This window comes from Octopus sinensis, linkage group LG2, assembly GCF_006345805.1.
Source record: "Octopus sinensis linkage group LG2, ASM634580v1, whole genome shotgun sequence".
Lineage (NCBI taxonomy): Eukaryota > Metazoa > Mollusca > Cephalopoda > Octopoda > Octopodidae > Octopus > Octopus sinensis.
The window spans coordinates 178,168,738-178,188,020 of record NC_042998.1 but is presented as its reverse complement, the minus strand read 5'-3'; the positions used below and the strand labels follow the sequence as shown (position 1 = coordinate 178,188,020).

The 19,283-nt window shown below is 35.6% G+C and overlaps 1 protein-coding gene across 2 annotated transcripts in view; it reads right to left on the bottom strand.

Annotated features, from left to right (window-relative positions):
* The window catches only part of LOC115226896 (cardioacceleratory peptide receptor-like), a 161,799-nt gene that overhangs the window by 17,552 nt on the left and 124,964 nt on the right, over positions 1-19,283 (bottom strand). For both annotated transcript variants that reach the window (XM_036500476.1, XM_036500477.1), the window contains exons 5-8: positions 17,284-17,377; positions 13,310-13,452; positions 8,014-8,170; positions 6,275-6,403 (exon numbers count right to left, since the gene is read on the bottom strand). In XM_036500476.1, coding sequence (XP_036356369.1) covers positions 6,275-6,403; positions 8,014-8,170; positions 13,310-13,452; positions 17,284-17,377 — 523 coding nt within the window. The remainder of the gene's footprint in view (positions 1-6,274; positions 6,404-8,013; positions 8,171-13,309; positions 13,453-17,283; positions 17,378-19,283) is intronic.

Sequence of the window (19,283 nt, the reverse complement as noted above, 5' to 3'; positions counted from 1 at the left end):
AGGATAAAAGGGAAACAGTATTATAGTTAGAATAAAAGACCAAAAGAATGCAAGTGAAACAATATTATATCATATCAAGGTGGTGAGTCGGCAGAAACATTAGTACGCCGGGCTGTCTACTCTTCCCCATTCATCTTTACTGTCTCTAGCAATAGTAACAGTGTTTTATTACGACATCAACACAAAACTAATTTTATTTTAACTCTGATATAAAATAGTTTGCTGTTTCTCTTTTAACGCATTTTCATTAATTCTTTCATTTGCTCAGAGGCATTGCTTTTGCGTTTAATAGGATCCGATGAGAAAATGCAATAACATTTTTGTTAGGAATGCGTACGATGGAACCATTAAATCTTGCGTAAACCAGTAATAATATAAAAGTATTGATTTATAACAAAAATAAATATATAAATATGATTAGCTAAGATTCTGAAGTTTGTTCAATTCTTTTTCAAAGGGTTAATGACCTAGGCAAAGTGGTGTAGTTGTTACTGCAACCGAAATTCGAATCCAGTCCTCGTTTATATAGAAGAACCACCCACTGGAAATCAGTTTCTCTTCAGTTGAGTGGGAAAGTGTGTAAAACCTAACATTATGTGAAATTACTATTCTCCGTTTCAAACACTGATTGCACGTAGGGTTTTGTAAAGTCATATATAATGATATTCGCAACAATAACTGTTGCGAATGCTAGGGGTTGAGATTGTCAGCAGATGAAGAGAAGTAAGGCGATTAAGTTATGAGCGAGTTAATGTTGAGCTGTGAATAGAGTTAATGTTAAACTATGAATAGAAAATGAAAGTGAAAAATTTTAAAAAAGAACAAAATTAGCTCATATCAGGAGATTCACAAACTGGTATGATCGGTGTAACTGATATTTAGTCTAAACTTGTGTGGTACAAGGTCTGCAGAAAAACGTGGTTGGAGGAAGACGAACTAGGTAAATGGATTAAATTGAGATTTGGGAGAGACAGCAACAGTGAGAAGAGATGAGTTGGGTGTACCCAGTGGACCTAGGCGTAAGAGTTATGATGTTGTATAGTTCAATTTTCCTCGTTTTGATTGGTTGTTTAAAGTAGTCGTTTGCAAACTTTTCATTACCAAGGACCCCTTTTATTTAAATGAGTTTTCCCACGGACTGCTTTTAACAACATGCCTATCCTTATGTATGTATGTATATGTATGTATGTATGTATGTATGTATGTATGTATGTATGTATGTATGTATATATATATATATATATATATATATATATATATATATATTTTAATTGATTTGCTTTTCGCGGGAAGGAAGTTTTCTTCGAAGTATACGTCTCGCTTTTATCCTTCGAAACGTTAGTAGATGAAACCTTAGCGACTGAAGAAGGGGATTTTTCGTTGTGCTTATTGTCCTGTATCTCTCTTTTTTTTGCTTGTCTTGTTCCTTGGTTTGTGTCTATGTGTTTCGTCTCTCTATGTGTTCGACGTCTTTTTGGTGTCCTGTACACATATATGCGTGTATATGTACATGTAGAGGTAGGTACGTACATATATGTTATATATATGCATATGTTCTATTTTATTAACATATTATACGACTAAACGCACGCACCCTAATAAGTAAGATTGTTCTGTTTATCAAGTTAGCCTTGATATTAACTCTCACGCGACTCTGCATCTTTCTTTCTTTCTCTCCCATTCCCTTTTTCGTCTTTTTTTCCCTCACTTAACTTGTCTCTTCCTCTCTCTCTCATTCTTCATTCTCTCTCTCCCTTTCACCATTCTTCATGGTCTCCTCGCACCACTCCCCTTCTTCTCTCTCTTCCTCTTGCTCCTCCTCCCCCATTCCCGTCGTCCATCTGCGACGATACTTCCGTCGTAACTGCTATCCTGTCTTTTCTCGCCCGCCTTGTAAGGCTACTGGTCGACATATTTTCTCTCTCTCGTCGTCCACGATAATCCAGCGTTTGCAATACTTTTTTCGTCTGGCGTTAACAGCCCTTCTTATCTTGTTCTCCTTGTCCTGTCTCTCACTGTTATATATTTATTTTTCCACTGTTTATATATATATTTTTTACTGTTTATATGTTTGTACTGTCGTTACCGTCTTGCTTTTTTTTTACCCCTCTGCGAAAAGATCTCAGAATTTTAATTGATTTGCTTTTCGCGGGAAGGAAGTTTTCTTCGAAGTATACGTCTCGCTTTTATCCTTCGAAACGTTTAGTAGATGAAACCTTAGCGACTGAAGAAGGGATTTTTCGTTGTGCTTATTGTCCTGTATCTCTTTTTTTTGCTTGTCTTGTTCCTTGGTTTGTGTCTATGTGTTTCGTCTCTCTATGTGTTCGACGTCTTTTTGGTGTCCTGTACACATATATGCGTGTATATGTACATGTAGAGGTAGGTACGTACATATATGTTTATATATATGCATATGTTCTATTTTATTAACATATATATATATATATATTATATATATATATATTATATATATATATATATGTATATGTAAAAAAATACAACTGGGACAAGAACACAAAACATTTAGAAGACGATACAAAAAACACGGACGGGACATTCGAAGCCTTCAATCTTCAGTCAAGAACCGGATCATCATCGCAATTTTGGCTGATTAATCTTGAGATTGCTCCGATCTGGCCAGCCCCAAAGGAAAATCTAAGCAAAGTGCATTAGATTCCTTGGAAGAAAGCCTCGAATGTATACAAAACAAGGACGGAAAAACGGACGATGTTACACGAATAAGAATACAAAAATACTTAAAAACAATAATGATAGCGCAAATAAGAATACAAAAATACGTAAAAACAATAATAATAATAATAATAATATTAATAATAACAAAAACAGGATGTCACAGACAGGCGTCTTTTCGACAGGACGAGTAAACTTTGAGCTGGCGTGTTAGAAAAATGCCTTAAGGCAAGAGAGAGAAAAAATGTGTCTTGCCGCGACGACTGCTGACAACGAAAGGCCAGCAATCGGTCGGTTAGTCACGTGTGAGGAGAAGAGAGAGGAAAAGAGGGACAGATGAAGAGAGAAAAAAGGGGAACAAGGAACAAAGGAGGAGGAGAAGAGAGAGAGAAAGAGACAGATCAAAGTGGAGTGAAAAGTGTGAAAGGCAGAGAAATGTAGGAGAGGGGGGAGAGAGACAGTGTTATAGAGTCGTATCAAGTTTAAAGAAATATGTACTTACATATAAGACCAAAAGTGTACGGGCGTCGCTATATATATATATGTATATGTAAAAAAATACAACTGGGACAAGAACGCAAAACATTTAGAAGACGATACAAAAAACACAGTCAAGAACCGGATCATCATCGCAATTTGGGCTGATTAATCTTGAGATTGCTCCGATCTGGCCAGCCCCAAAGGAAAATCTAAGCCAAGCGCATTAGATTCCTTGGAAGAAAGCCTCGAATGTATACAAAACAAGGACGGAAAAACGGACGATGTTTCACGAATAAGAATATAAAAATACGTAAAAACAATAATGATAATAATAATAACAAAAACAGGACATCACAGACAGGCGTCTTTTCGACAGGACGAGTAAGCTTTGAGCTGGCGTGTTAGAAAAATGCCTTAAGGCACACGGACCCGAGTACTACCTTTGTAGACCACCAGGGATCCGCGGACCACAGGTTGGGAACCACTGGTTTAGAGCATTTCTTCGAGTAGCAGCAGAAACGTCATGAATATGTTAGTATTTCATTTTAAGTTATAACAAAATCAGCAACTGAAGAGCGCCGAGGTATTTTGTCGTTCTGAAGGGAATGCATAAGCCTTGCCTTGCGGCTTTTGATAGTGTTATGAGGCTGCCCTGAAGGATCGTCAGAGATTTTGTGGACTAATATTTTTTTAAAAATATCAGTAAAATATAAAATTAATATTTTCTATATCTTCTTCTTCTTCTTCTTCTTCTTCTTCTTCTTCTTCTTCTTCTCTTCTTCTTCTTCTTCTTCTTCTTCTTCTTCTTCTCTTCTTCTTCTTCTTCTTCTTCTTCTTCTTCTCCTAATGCTACATAGCTAAAAAAACACATTTGTAAACATATCGATATTTGTTTGAATCAATATTTATCTTATCAATTAAGACTACATTAAGGCCAGCTGATGCTCTGCTCTAAGCACGGTCTAACAAAAGTACCTCTAGGCCATTAAGTCATAAGCGCCTAAGATGAGATGATAGTTTCAAAACTCTGTTTTCTTTTAGTTTATCCGTCAAGTAAGACCTCACAATTACATGGAATACAACCTGTAATACTAGACAGCAATAAACAATATAAGCAAGTAATCGATTTATAATCTGAGTAAAATGGGAAAATGCAAATTTTCAACACTTAAGAGGGCTCTGGTGTAGATATGCCATTTCTTTGTGGTAAATCCGACTCTGGAAAATTCCCTGTAGAATACCCTTTCTTTGGTACTTAACTTCGTATTTATTCAGGCCTATTGTCAATGCCTGTTCACAATTTTTTTCATTTTACAAAATTTACTCGACTTCTGTCTCCACGTAATTCTGTTCATTTGTTTTTCTCGTTTCTTTTCTCTGTGGAACAAATATTTATTTTATTGAGAGAACTGACATTTCTCACTTGCAAGTTCTTCTTCTGACATTAAGAATTCTTTGGTATTTTCAAAATAACCATATTTTTTCTAACTGATTTGACTAGGATTGATAGACGTTTTTTTTGTAGAAATGTAGCGCAAGAGCATCCAAAACATACTTCGGTACTACTACTACTACTACTACTACTACTACTACTACTACTACTACTACTATTACTACTATACTACTACTACTAATAATAATAATAATAATAATAATAATAATAATGATAATAATGATAATAATAATGTCTAATAATGGGCTACAGCAAATATTCTGCTCAATACCACAGATTTGCTTGTCAGTTGTTTGACCATAACCAGTTGAGCATGTCCCTTAGTGGCTGACGATATGTGCATCTCTGATCGCGAGCAGAAGTAGTGGGGGAGTATCGTAGCCATGTGTTGAGAAGGATTCTTTGGGGTTTGAATAATTCACCTTTGGAAGTATAGGTATAGGTATTTCGTTCAACATTCTTAAACAACCCTTATTCAGGGACCTTTTGAGCGGGATGGGTTACTTGACCAGAAGAAAATTCTAATTGGGTCCCAGCTGCAAGGTCATGTGCTGTTTATTTTGATTTGAGATCACCACGTCGCGCACACATGGTTGTGATGCATGTACATGGTGTACCCTTATCAGACGGGTAGTCATGATGGGTATACTGGGCTTCGTATATTTTACCCCAGTGTCATTTTGATGGCATGCACTGATCTCTCACTCAATAATAATAATAATAATAATAATAATAATAATAATAATAATAATAATAATAATAATAATAATAATAATGATAATAATAATAATAAAGACAGAGACGAAGAGAAGAAACAACTAGAAGGATAAGACGGTGCGCTGTCAGTTCTTTTGAGAGATACCGAAGAACATAGATCCAGATAAAAGATGGATGTGGTTACGAAAAAGAAAAGCGACCTGAAATTTGAATCAACACAGGAACAGAATCTGACAAGACAAATTAAGAATGTACGATGAAACTATAGAGGTATTGTAGTATATTACTGGTACATTCTAGTTAAGAAAAGGAAGAGAGACAATTCTGAAATTTAAATAAATTAAAATTAAATGAATGTATGCAATAGGAGTGAGTCCAATGTTAGGTAGCACAGAAACAGCTCCAAGCAGACTTCACTATGTCAGTCAAACATAATTTCTTTCTCCTTATCCGACCTAAGGTGACTGAGGTGCATAAAGCGTTAAAGTGAACAAACAATATTAGGTGTGACAACTTATTTATTTATGCATTCCAATTCTTTATGTCTCTCAGTCAGCTTTAGTCTGACTTGTATTTATTCTTCCTGTTGAAGAAGTTCTTGAAAAAATTCTCCAAGCCTTTAACAATTTAAATTGTAAATTTTTAAATTATCTCCAAACTGAAGGGAATTAATGTAAAATTTACTGAAAGAGTTTACTGATACAGTTTACTGGCATAGACTATTGATGAAGTTTAATATTTTTCCAAAACGAGTTTTGTCTTCTGCAAGTGCCGTCAGAACCAGTAAAAGAGTAAAATGGATGATCGGAAGTATAGCACAAGAATCTCATTTCTGTACTTCTCTTATATAAATGAAGAGCCCTACAGGCAGATTAGATTAGTAATATTGACTGAATTTTATACAATCACAGTCGGAATCACATGCAAACTCACCTAAAACAATGAGAAATGTCATTTTGATTGTTCTGATTGTAGCTTGTGGGATGAGAGTCTTTCTACTGCAATGAGTGTCATATTCAAAACGAAGTCCGCTGTTGGAAGTGATACTTTCTTCTCTCTTACCTGGAAAATATAACGACCATATTTCACACATATAAATCAAGCGACTGCATTGTGAAAGCAAACATGGTAAAGTTGGGTTTCCTCAGTCAATGTATATTAAAAAGACCGGTTTAGATACAGTCACGATTTCCTTAAACGAACTTTTGGCATCACCATTTCTAATATGCAACTCGAGAAAGGGATATAATTTAAATAATAGAAGGTTAAACTAAATGTTTCCCGTATGTAGTCTTGGTGTTTTCTTATAAATACCTTAAATTTAACAACACGGTCACTAGACTACAATGGCTTTTTATCGATTAATTCGAACGTAGTTCTTGAATTGTACTCATCAACGCCAGAATTATGAAAGCAAAGTCGACTTAGGGTAGCTCTGGATTCATAGCGCAAAATTCTCTTGTCTGATTTTTGCTCTTAAAGAATTGACGAAAATAAAGAACAATATATTATGGCTCTGTGATAAGAAGTTTGCTTCCAGACCTCATGGTTTCGGACTCGATCCCACGGCGTGGTACTTTGGGCAAATGTCTTCTACTATAGCCCCGGAACAACGAAAGCGTTGTGAGTGGATTTGTTGGACATAAACTGAAAGAGACCCGTTGTATATATATATATATATATATATATCCATGTGAGTGTGTAGCTATGTTTGAGTTTGTCCTCCCAAACCACTTGACAACCGGTGTTAGTTTGTTTACGTCCCCGTAACTAAGTAGTTCGGCAAAAGAGACCGATAAAATAAATACCAGACTTTAAAGCATCTGGGGTCGATCTGCTCGACTAAACCCTTCAAGGCGCTCCCCTACCCCAGGATGGCAGCAGTCCAATTAAAAGATAAAAAGCATAAAAGATAAGAGCAGTTCTTATAGCGAAAATATATATATCATCTACAGAAACACTCCTACACACATACACACACACACACACACACACACAAACATACGCATACATACATATCTGTGTGTGTATGTGTGTGCGTGCGCGTGCGTGTGTGTGTGTGTGTGTGCGTATACATCATCTATATACTTAAATTCAAGTGTCACCTTCATCAGAATATCAAGAATATTTAGTTTGCAACTGCTTATCATCCTTAATCAATAATAATAAAGATTTAAAAAAAAACAGATAGAATGCAATAAATTTTAAAATGTTTTGAATGAGATTTATTACTAATTACCAATCCCTTAGAAATGAAATTCAAAGACGACTTGAGAAATATTTTAACTTAAATCTTAAAAGGAAGTAACTGAATGCCGTAAAACTTAGTCCAGCTCTGCACCATTTTTAACTGTAATTTTTAACTTTTATCAAAATCTACAAATATCTGTAAGAGGAGTGTAGCTGACTGCATGGCTGATACCATATATTTCGTTGACGTTTTTAAAACATTTGCTCTGACTTAAGACCTTTTAACCCCACCCTTTATGCCAGAAGACTTCCTTTCACATCTCTCTTACACTCTCTCCAATTCTATTTATTTAGTCATCCAGAGTTTAATCCTTTTTCTCTTGTACAAATATTTCTTTTTTCTCGCGCTACATACACGAATTTATTTGTTTTTATGAACTTTATACAAAACAAAAAACAAAAGATTCAATTGTAAAACTTACCATCTCTACCATTCCGCCAACTGTGATTTCCTACAGCTCTGAGTTTCCATTCATTTTTGCCATTTTGCCAGATGATGTAAATAATTGTAACATAGCAAAACAATATTAAGAGGGCCGGGATGAATAATGCTACAAAGCTCACAATAGTAAAGTATATCTGGAAATACCAAACGAAATAATGCTGTATTTTTTACATTTTGTTGAGTAAAGGCAACTGATATTACAGCAAGATAACTATATTTCATCTATCTGACCTAATACGTGATTATAAACAATTAAGAATACGAGCTTCTGACTAATTATTTTGCCTAATTATTCTGACTAATCCTGACTAATTATTTTGCGTTGTTTGATTCATAAAGTGAACGCAAATGATGTCAGAGCCATCACTATTTTCCCAGATTCATGAAATAATTATTGATTTCAAAATTCGGCACAAGGCCAGAAATTTCCGGAGAGAAGTAAGTTGATTACATGGATTCCAGGGTTCAACTGGTACTTGTTTTATCGCCAGACAAAGGATAAAAACCAACGTCGGCTTCGACGAAATTTGAACTCAGAACGTAAAGGCGAACAAAATATCACGAAGCATGTTACCCAATGGGTTAACAATTCTGCCAGCACACCGCCTTAACTCATAAACTAATTATTAGCAACGTCCTACTACATAAAATTTGCGCAGTTAAATCCTGTCAAAAGACTATTGGAAATGAAATTATCTATAGCTGATATTTTCTTTGTTACTTGTTATAATATTAACTTGCCCAATAATGGTCCAATTTTACCATTATTCAATTTATCAAGTGACACTTTCTCGTTAGTACATAGAAATTGTATTATTTTTGTTATTTTTAAACAAAATTTAATTTTCAACTGAACAATAAATCAAATTATATAAACTACGATTTCTCCACGAAATAAAGATTATACTCGATATGTTTTATTCATTTCAAATCCAAATGTAATAAATGGCGAATTGGAATGAACTGAATCTTCATAAACTGTAAATTTGATATTTTTATACTAACAAGACGCTGAAGGTACTAATTCCCGCATACCATTGTTAATTGCTGTGTTGTTTTTAACGGTTAATGCTGCAATAATACTTTTCAAATAGCCATAAACACAAATGCAAACCTCATTTAATAATTTAAATTCTACATCTTTCTTTCTTAAGATGAATGTTTGCAAGAATGAAATCAATTCCGCATTCCAATGAGATCTAATACAAACTTAGAGAAAAAGATTTCTCTGGTAGAAGTTTAAAACCCGTGTATAGCGAGATTTTATCTTCCTTCGAGGCTACAAGCGGAGATAGATTATATATTACTATATTTGAAAAGAAAGACACAGAATTAATTACTACTGGCATCCTACCGGGAAAGGTCGCGGATTCAATCAGAATATCAAACAAAGAAAACGCAAAACTTTAATTTTGTGGGAATTTTAATTTAATGATTCAATTCTTATGTATCTAGTTAATTGTTCTGATAACATTTACAATAATTATATCTTTATAGAGCTGACTTTCTGAAATATTTACAATTATAATAAATGTCTTACACTATCTCAGAAGTCTAGCATCTAATCAAAAGGAGTCAGGATCGATCACATGATATAAATAAAATTTAGAATTGTTTTATTATCCCAGACAAAAACATTTATTTATGCGTAAATAGTAGAATTTCTTTCAATTCTTTATTTGCTTGCAGCTAAAATCACAGCGTGAAGGAATTGCATAAAAATTCAGTTCAAGTATTAATATTATTATGGATAGTATTTAGTATTATTTCTATCAATATTTTATAAACACAAATTACTGAAAACTGATTAAATTAGCTAAAGTTGGTTCTGGCAACTTTAAAAATGGCAAGCTGTACTTCGACACTTTATTCACTTCACGAGAAGTACAATATAGTGTTGTACAGGATGACATTCATAAAACTTCAACATTTTTCTGTTACATACCACATAATTAATAGTACTATATGTAAACATTCGTTAAACATATAAACAAAATAAAAACCAAAACAATTATATATTCAATAAACTTAATGTCGATGCTTTATGTAGAAGGATAACAGCAATATTTGGTTTCAGCTCTCCTAAGATGAAACAAATATTTTATTTATGGATATGTAAATTGTTATATCTAATTACAACTTTCGAATGAAAGATTTACAATTTATTAAAATAAAATAATTTACACTTTTCACTGTATTATAACAGAAAATATAGTAAAACCTTTCTATGTAAAAAACAAACAAACTGGTGCTCAAAATATTGTTCAAATTTGCTCAGCTGTTATTATCTTACTTAAAATCGTTATTAAAGTGGCTGTAATATGTATCAAAAAATGAAAAGAATATATTATACAGTGATTGTGATAGAATGATTTATATAAAACAAACAGAAAAGAAAGAATAGAAATAAATACAATGTTGAACTATAGCGTTTAATCATGTTTTGGATTGAGTTTTAATATTTTCAAACTGTAGCACAAGAGGAAATAATTTCGAATGAAATTTCTGAAGGGAAATAAGATAGGAAGATAACTTTATGAAGAAGCAGAGCAAAAAAGGGAAATGAAGTACAATAACAATTATATAGAAAGAAAGACTCCTCAAATTCACAACAAAAATGAGTTCAAATCGAAACATAATAATATTTGGGACCAGGTATTGTAGATATCTTGTAACAGAAAAGTATTCTTGTAAACTACGCCTGTTATGCTTTTGTAGATGCATGTTAGAAAAGTAACTGACCAAGTACTGAAGAGTAATCAGTATCCAGTGCCCCAAGTCAGCATATTCTACATTCAGGCTGCAAGAAACTATCTTTAGAACTAGTTTTAAAAGACATTTGTTGAATTTACTGACAGATACATTGACTTAGCACATTGAATACATGAAAGCTATTTAACAGTTGAGTGGATATAGCTTTAAAGGGAGAATTTCATTAAATCAGATGAGTGAGCTATTCGGTAATTCATGTGATAGGTAACTGCATTTAATTCCCACAGATTTAGACGAATGGGAGATCACCTCAGGAAATTTTATCACTGGCTAACTTGAACATAGAATCTGAAAGTCAATGATTCACTATTCCTTTTAAAGGGATATAGCTGATTACAACAATATGATACTTCACCATAAGGTACATACTTACACTTAGGTGGACCCGGTAATTGAAAGCAAAGTGTTTTGGTTGGGGATATATCGCAGTACCGGTATATGATACGAACTAACTACTCGTCTGATTGTTCAGTACCCTATCGACTTGGCTATTTGTATTCTCGTAAGCAGAACAAATCTTCGTATAAAATAGTTTTATGTACTTCTAGTATTACAAAACTCTGAAATATATGAACTAAAGATTTACTCTTTACTTGTTTCAATCATTTGACTGCGGCCATGCTGGAGCACCGCCTTTAATCGAGCAACTCGACCCCGGCACTTATTCTTTGTAAGCCCAGTACTTATTCTATCGGTCTCTTTTGCCGAACCGCTAAGTGACGGGGACATAAACACACCAGCATCGGTTGTCAAGCAGTGCTAGGGCGACAAACACAAACATACACACACACACACACATACATATATATATACATATATAGACGGGCTTCTTTCAGTTTCCGTCTCCCAAATCCACTCACAAGGCTTTGGTCGGCCCGAGGCTATAGTAGAAGAGACTTGCCCAAGGTGCCACCCAGTGGGACTGAACCCGGAACCATGTGGTTGGTAAACAAGCTACTTACCACACAGCCACTCCTAAAAACATTTCAATTCAAACTTATGCAATTATGAATCATTTTTCAAACTGTAATACATAAAACCCGCGAACATGCTACAGTATACCTTATCAGTTTTTTATAGTTATATTATTAACAAATTTTCCCCATGTTTCTTCTAAACCGACAAGTTAGTTTCGGTATCTCTCCTCTTCCACTATCATTACATCTTCACAATTTTTATCTTTAAGTTTTACATATAAATTTGTTTAAATTATCTAAAATGATAGGATTATATACTCTGTAAATGATATTGTTAATTTTTACATAAAGCTTAAATATATTTTAAATTTTTATAATCGTATAAAATTTAGCAATCCGATTCATAAAATTGAATACTTGCATATTATAGAGAGATATAATTTAAGTATATAGAAAAGAAAAGAATATTTTCTATCGTTTGTGTTATTTGAATTTTAGTAATGATATCTTTCCGATATATACTGTCTATATGTTTTGTATGAAATATAAGAGTATCCCAATACTGTTGTAGATACTGATGGAACACTTTAAGGAAGCATGATTTTGATATTAATGTATACAAATTTAAACGTGAAACAATAATTACTCTGTATTCTATTTGAAATCGCCTGCTAACTTTTTGAAGATATAGATTTTGAATGAGAATTTTGATAATTATTTAAATCTCGGACAGTCAATATGTCTGTGAAACATGCCACGAATCTTTCCAGATGTAAAAGCCTCTCAGAATTCGATGCATTGGAAGAGGCTTCAGTCACACAATCTTCACACTGTCATTTTTTATGCATGTTCCCTATCCAATCCTTAAAAACTTTGGTATAATCATCAAGACAGCATGATCTTACAAAAGAAGGGTTCACCAGTGCTATATACAGTTAAATACTTATCCTCAGTGAAAATAGGATTCACTCAATGGCTAGCAAGAATCTTGAACAGTGTGGACTATCAGCTCCAGTATAAACTGCAGTTGCAGCTCAGTCGAGAGATTCTTTAGGCAACTTGTTACGTATGACCTTTAACAAATGGAACCCTGCATCTTATTTCCAGATTTAAAAAAAGACAAGACAATTATCAAACATTTGGTGTCATCTGACTTTAGAAGAAGCGCTTCTGATGGAACTGGCCAAGCATTTTTGATCAACCTAAGTTTTTCAAAAGTTTACTTCACTAAAGCAGATCACATTAGCAGTCTGTCTGAGTGTGAAACAATCTCGAAAGTCGCACACATCTTAGAAACCCAGAAAAGTTTCGTTATATTTTACGAGATTCCACAGTATTTTCCAGTCTACAAATCTATAATTCTATCATTGAAAACGTAATTGAAATTATCTGTTGGAAGACAGATTCCAGCGGGTTTAATTCCTTACTCTTTCAACCGTATCTTGTAAGATATTTTGCTTTATGGCTGCCGAGAATTTTGATTGCATTTGTTTCCCAAGAGGTTATAGTAAGGAAGAATCTATGTTGTTTAACAACAGTTGCCAAATAAATTTAAATTAATACGAAAATCTTGTTTAAGAATACCTTCCACATATACTTTGGGAGATTCATCCAGCATTGATAATTATCAATACATATGTCTATTTGCTCTGTAAATATCATCAGAGGAGTTGGTAAGATCACTGCAAACACCCATGCACTTGCCACCAATATCTTGCTGAGGCGAGCTGCAAGAAGAAAAAAATAATATTGCTTTAAATGAGTAGAGTTAAGTTTGATTGTTATATTTAGAGAAGAGAGAAGTGAGCTCCCCAATCTTTCCGCCCCCCTCTCACAACAACAACAACAGCACCAACAGAAGCAGACGACGATAACTGCAAAAACAGCAGTCACAGTAGTAGCAGCAACTGCAATCACACAAGCACCGACAGCAGTAACAGAACAAGAACAACAGTGAAAGTAAGAGCAAAGAAATCACCAACATCGACAGCAGCAAGAACAACAGCATCAGAATCCCTCAAAACAACAACAATCTAATCAACAGAAAAAGCATAAAAAGACCCGCAAGATTTATTACTCTCGTGTTCAGACCAATCAGACATGTCCTGTGGTGAGGGGGAGCAGGAAGACCCAAACTCGCAAAAGTTTCGGGGATCAAACAAAAGATAAAGAAGATAACCTACGCCGATATCAACGCAAAAACTGGCAGGTACAACTAGAAGTGGGAGATATCATCGAAAACAAATCCTCAAATACCTCCCAAAACAGCAGCCACGCCAGTACCACCATCACAAGCACAACCCAATTCACACACACAACTTTCAGATCGCACGCCTCAACACCAGCAGAAGTCAAGCATTTTGAACTACACATCAATAGAGACCAACAATAAAAAAAACTAATGGATAACATATATAACCATGCAAACATCTCATACACCAACTTTATCACACCGAGAAACAACACATCAATATATTAAAGTCATACAAATATCACAACACACATATCATCAAAACAAAATATCCTGAAGGAGTAGGGGCTTTCCAGAGAGGCATAAACGAATATATAAAGAACTGCTCGTGGAAGCATCGACACTTATGTATGGGGTTAGATGTTTCGTCCTCTCCTCACCAACTAAATCACAGCAAATATCTTTTTCCGCTACTATACCTTCATCTGCTCAGAGTAGGCAGTATAAATGCACGCGGCCTGGGGTCGCCTTGGAAACAAGGCAATCTACTCAACGACCTCAGGTCATCAGTGAAACTAGACTCTCCGAATATGGATACGAGAATTATTTATCTGCATGTCAACCGAAAATGAGAGGTGGAACGGCGGTGTTGATACAGAGAAGACTGAATCTCAAGATAAGAACTATCTTCTTGGACCCAAAAGGTAAAGTTGGTGGACCTGGATGTGAACATTAGTGACGGGGATACCTTCAGACTGGTGGCTGTTTATGATCCGACAGGAACTGACAAGTGTTCACTGCAAGTACAGACATTACAGATAAACTGTCACCCTGCAATAGGCCTGTTGATAGCTTAATTCTGTTTGTAACTTCTGTGTTACTTTCGTAGTTGTCAGTGATAACTGTGTGGAACATTTTGTGCTCAATAATTCAATGGCCTTCACTATCGCATCTGGTACTTTGACAAGGTGTAGTGGTTCTATCAGAGGGACAAAGTCGAATGCCTTCTTGTTTTCTAACCATATTGTTATATCATAGCGATGTTCTTTGAATTCCTTAAGGACAACTGTTGCTGGGGAGGAGGCTATTCTGTACAGCCCAGACTCACAGTTCTTGAGGAAAAGAGTACTTCAGGCAACTGTCAGCCAAAGTGATATATCTAGCTCAGGATTGCCTTTTAAACAGGGTCGTGAGAATTTCCCTGTAAAACGGGAGCTTTTTGTACAAGTAGCCTACTATCAGGTCTGTCCTTGGTGATTTTCCATTCGGTAGTTTCATTAAAACGGCCAGGAGTATTTCACTGGTGGTGTTATATATTTTGGTAGATACTCATTACGTAGTTCGTTTAACCGTACTGCGTCGTGATTGTATCCTCTATTTACATCCCATATTCCCCGCTAGAATAATTCTAGGAGGTCTTCTTAGGGAAAAGAATCTACCACCTTGATAGTATTGCCCTTCATACTGCGATATACATCTTGCAGTTTGTCATCTTTTGTTCATATAAGTTTTTACAGAAACCAAGTTTTTCACTCCCCGCTCGTAGATCGTGTTCGAGGGTGATAAGTTTGTCTGTGAGTGTTTCTCGGCAGCAATTCCCATACAACTTGGAGAATCAATCATGCAATCGTAGCTGGTGATTCGTGAATTCATCTTTAGCTTTGCATTTCATGATAGTGTCCAACTGTCTTATCTTTTTCCTGAGCTCATTGATATTATTTTGGCGGGGATTACTCTATTTTGGCTCAGTATTATCCTTTGAATCGGACTCTTTTACTCCCATCTCTTGGTACACAGTTACTGCAACACGATATAACTGAATATTCATTGTCTAAAAGCTGGAGTTTTGAATCTGTGCTAGTTGTTCTCTCACAATTTCGTCGATCGCAGATAACATCAGGTCGGTGAATTTTTTCTCAACTCGTCTCGGACCGTCCTCTTATGCAGTGCCTTATGTAAGTAGCGAAGTTCTGCTTGAACTTCCATGCAAGCTGGAATTTTAGTATTTCATATTCATCACTTGTTTTTGTTAGATTATAAGTGGTTGCCACATGCCACATGCCTTTTTGTTATTTTTGAGTTCGTCTTGGTCGTGTTTCTTGTCGTTTACAGTCTCTTCGTGGAAAAAATTTACTGTGTTGTTTATACGAACATTACCATTTGTGCATTTTTGCCGAGTGCTTTTACTTGGTTGGGTGGTATATTTTTTTCAACAAATGTAGCTTGTAGCGTAACTGCTTTGCTGAAAAATTTGAGAATGCTGAGGGCTTCTCATCCCAGCATTCTTTAAGTCTCTTCATGTAGCCTATCGAGAGATCTTCCCTAGCCTTTCTGTAGAACTGGTATAGGTCTTAGTTCAGTTCGTAAGTTCTCTGGAATTTTCCTCGATAGTTATGCAATCTTCGATATATGACTCTGGTTTCTATCGTCACCATGATGCATGTAGAGTAATTTTCCTCGTAGTATGTATTTCACTGTTGTATTACTGCTACTATAGTTTAAGGCGCGTGGCTTAGTGGTTAGGGGCATTCGGCTCATGATCGTAAGGTCGTGAGTTCAATTCCCGGCGGCGCGTTGTGTCCTTGAGCAAGACACTTTATTTCACGTTGCTTCAGTCCACTGAGCTGGCAAAGATGAGTAGTACCTGTATTCCAAAGGGCAAGCCTTGTCACACACTGTACCACGCTGAATCTACCTGAGAACTACGTTAAGGGTACACGTGTTTGTGGAGTGCTCAGCCACTTGCACGTTAATTTCACGAGCAAGCTGTTCCGTTGATCGTATCAGCTGGGACCCTCGCCGTCGTAACCGACAGAGTGCTCTATATTTTAAGAAAAGATTCTTTCTTTGAATTTATTCAAAGATAAGCATTTCTTTTTACCATTTGTTTTATAGAGAATAGTATTCATTATCCGGGAGAATGAATAATCCTCTGTGCCAACGTGTCTGTAGTCGACGCCATGTTTTAAGTATGTATGTATGACATGGATGTATGTATGTATGCATGTATGTATATATGTATGTATGTATGTATGTATGTATGTATGTATGTATGTATGTATGTATGTATGTATGTATAACATGGATAGATAACGTAATATTACATTTAAACTATATTTAAATACAGTAATAGTATTGTGATACAAACTTCCTACTATGAAGTAGTGTATGTAATTAAACAAGAAAACATTAATAATAAATCGGAAGATATCCAAACTCTATCCATAAGAAAAATTACAATTTAAAAAGTAATGTTTAAAATACTAGTGTATTTTGTTCGACTTACAGCCGATTCAGTCAGGGTAAGCAGTTTCCTGGCGAAAACGACAATTGTTCTAAAATACTAAGAACGGAAAGGAATACTTACAGCTTTGTGAAAATCTCATTGGTCTTGCAATTGCATGGAGGCGATCAATACTGAGTGAGACCAAAATAAATGTTGACAATAATGTGATGACAGCCTAGAATATAATCCAGAAACATCAATTACAATGAAAAGTATTTGACATATTTGGAGTAACATATAATGTTTCTTTTAAAATGTCGAAAGCCTTGAACTTAAGAAAAAGGAAGCATCGTGTAAGCTTCAATAGAAAGTTTGGGTTTCTGTACTGTTGGGAAAGTGCCTGAATAAGTTTGTAAATAAGTTCCTACGTACTATTAATAAACATACATTTGGCTTCAGAGTGCAAATAGGTTTTGTGGTTAGAACAAAAGACATATAAATGTTAAGCGGAGTGAAGAACTAGCTCATCTAGCTTTGCCTGTCATTACCAACTCATCAGGAGTGCTCCACTTTGTCTGATCTACAGAGTGACAGGTGGTGAGAAGAAGCGAGCGGTAGGAGAGAGTGCAAGAAGAGAAAAGAACGAGAGAGTGTATGTTAGAGAGAGAGAAAATGCGTGCGTGCGTGTGTGTGTGTGTGTGTGTGTGTGTGTGTGTGTGTGTGTGTGTGTGTGTGTGTGTGGTGTGTGTGTGTGTGTGCGTGCGTGCGTGCGTGCGTGCGTACGTGCGACTTGCAACTTCTTATCTAAAGTGCTCTGAACAACCTTTATGGCTTTTTATTGTCCCCAAAACTTATCCCCCAAACACTCTACTTCGCAGAACTTTATTTAATTAATCCGTGACACTAATGAATGTACTGCTATGAAAATAATGTAAAGCATGCTGATTGATCACGACATTTCATTTCCATAAATCGCTGTAAACAACTGTCCTCTCTCTTGCTGTCTGTCTCTCTTTCTCTCTATCTCTCTCTCTTTCTCACTTTCTCAGCTAATGAGCTGGTAGTGACGACGAAATTAGTAGAGTATATTCTTAACAACATTCTGCAAAAAATTCCAGGTGCTGTAATTGTCTGTCCAATGCTCACGATGTTGTATGTTTATTAACCGTATATTTATAAATTTTTTGCGCACTGTGATATAAAAAACAAACAAACCAATAATGTGTTAAAAACAAACCAACCCCAAGCTACCCACCCATTTCTCTTGAGGTAAAAATGTATGTTCTATTATTGCAAGAAGAAGAAGTAATTTTAATGAAATGGCTTGACCACTAATGGAATGTATTAGTAATATCTCGCTCGGAAATTACAGTTCTCTGGTGCTTGCTGTCTGACGTACAAAGTGAATGGAAAAAAGATTTTGTAAGGATTGTAGGTGTCCCTCTCCAAAGAGCAAAATTTACGTGATAACCTAATTAATACTTTCTAATTTTTAACTCAAGTTCGACAATTTTCATGGTAAATTGATTATATCGACCGCAGTATTCAACCGATATTTATTTCAACGGCTCCGAAAGGATGCAAAACAAAGTCGGCTCAGCGACATTGAAGTCAGAACGTAAATAGCCGGAATAAATGCCGCCAAGCACAGGCATTGCTGACCTCTGCACAGGCGTTGCTGACGTCTGCTTTTTTTCCCCCATTACCCGTTTACTCTTTTACTTGTTTCAGTCATTTGACTGCGGCCATGCATGTATTTTTTATTTTTAGTATATATTTATATATTTATTTATATTTAGTATATATTTATTTTATTTTTATTCGAAAGTCCTGCGGCGATTGGAAGGTGGTGTAGCATGCAGACGTTACGGGTTGAAAGCATGTAGTCAGCGACCTGCGCGTAGGCAGCCTATGCTAGATATAAAGTCGTCTCCTTGTCGCTGACAGCGGCAGCATTCGGTTGCTGCATGGGTGTCTGAGCAGCTCCTTTTGGAGACAGTACTGCTCATCCGGAGGCCGGAGGGGTTCTCGAAAAGGTGAACCAAAAATTGCATCTTTCTATATCTGGTCAGTTTAGCGCAACTGACGGATGTCCACCCTCCGCTCGAATAACAGAGACTTTTATTTACAAAATCTGGATG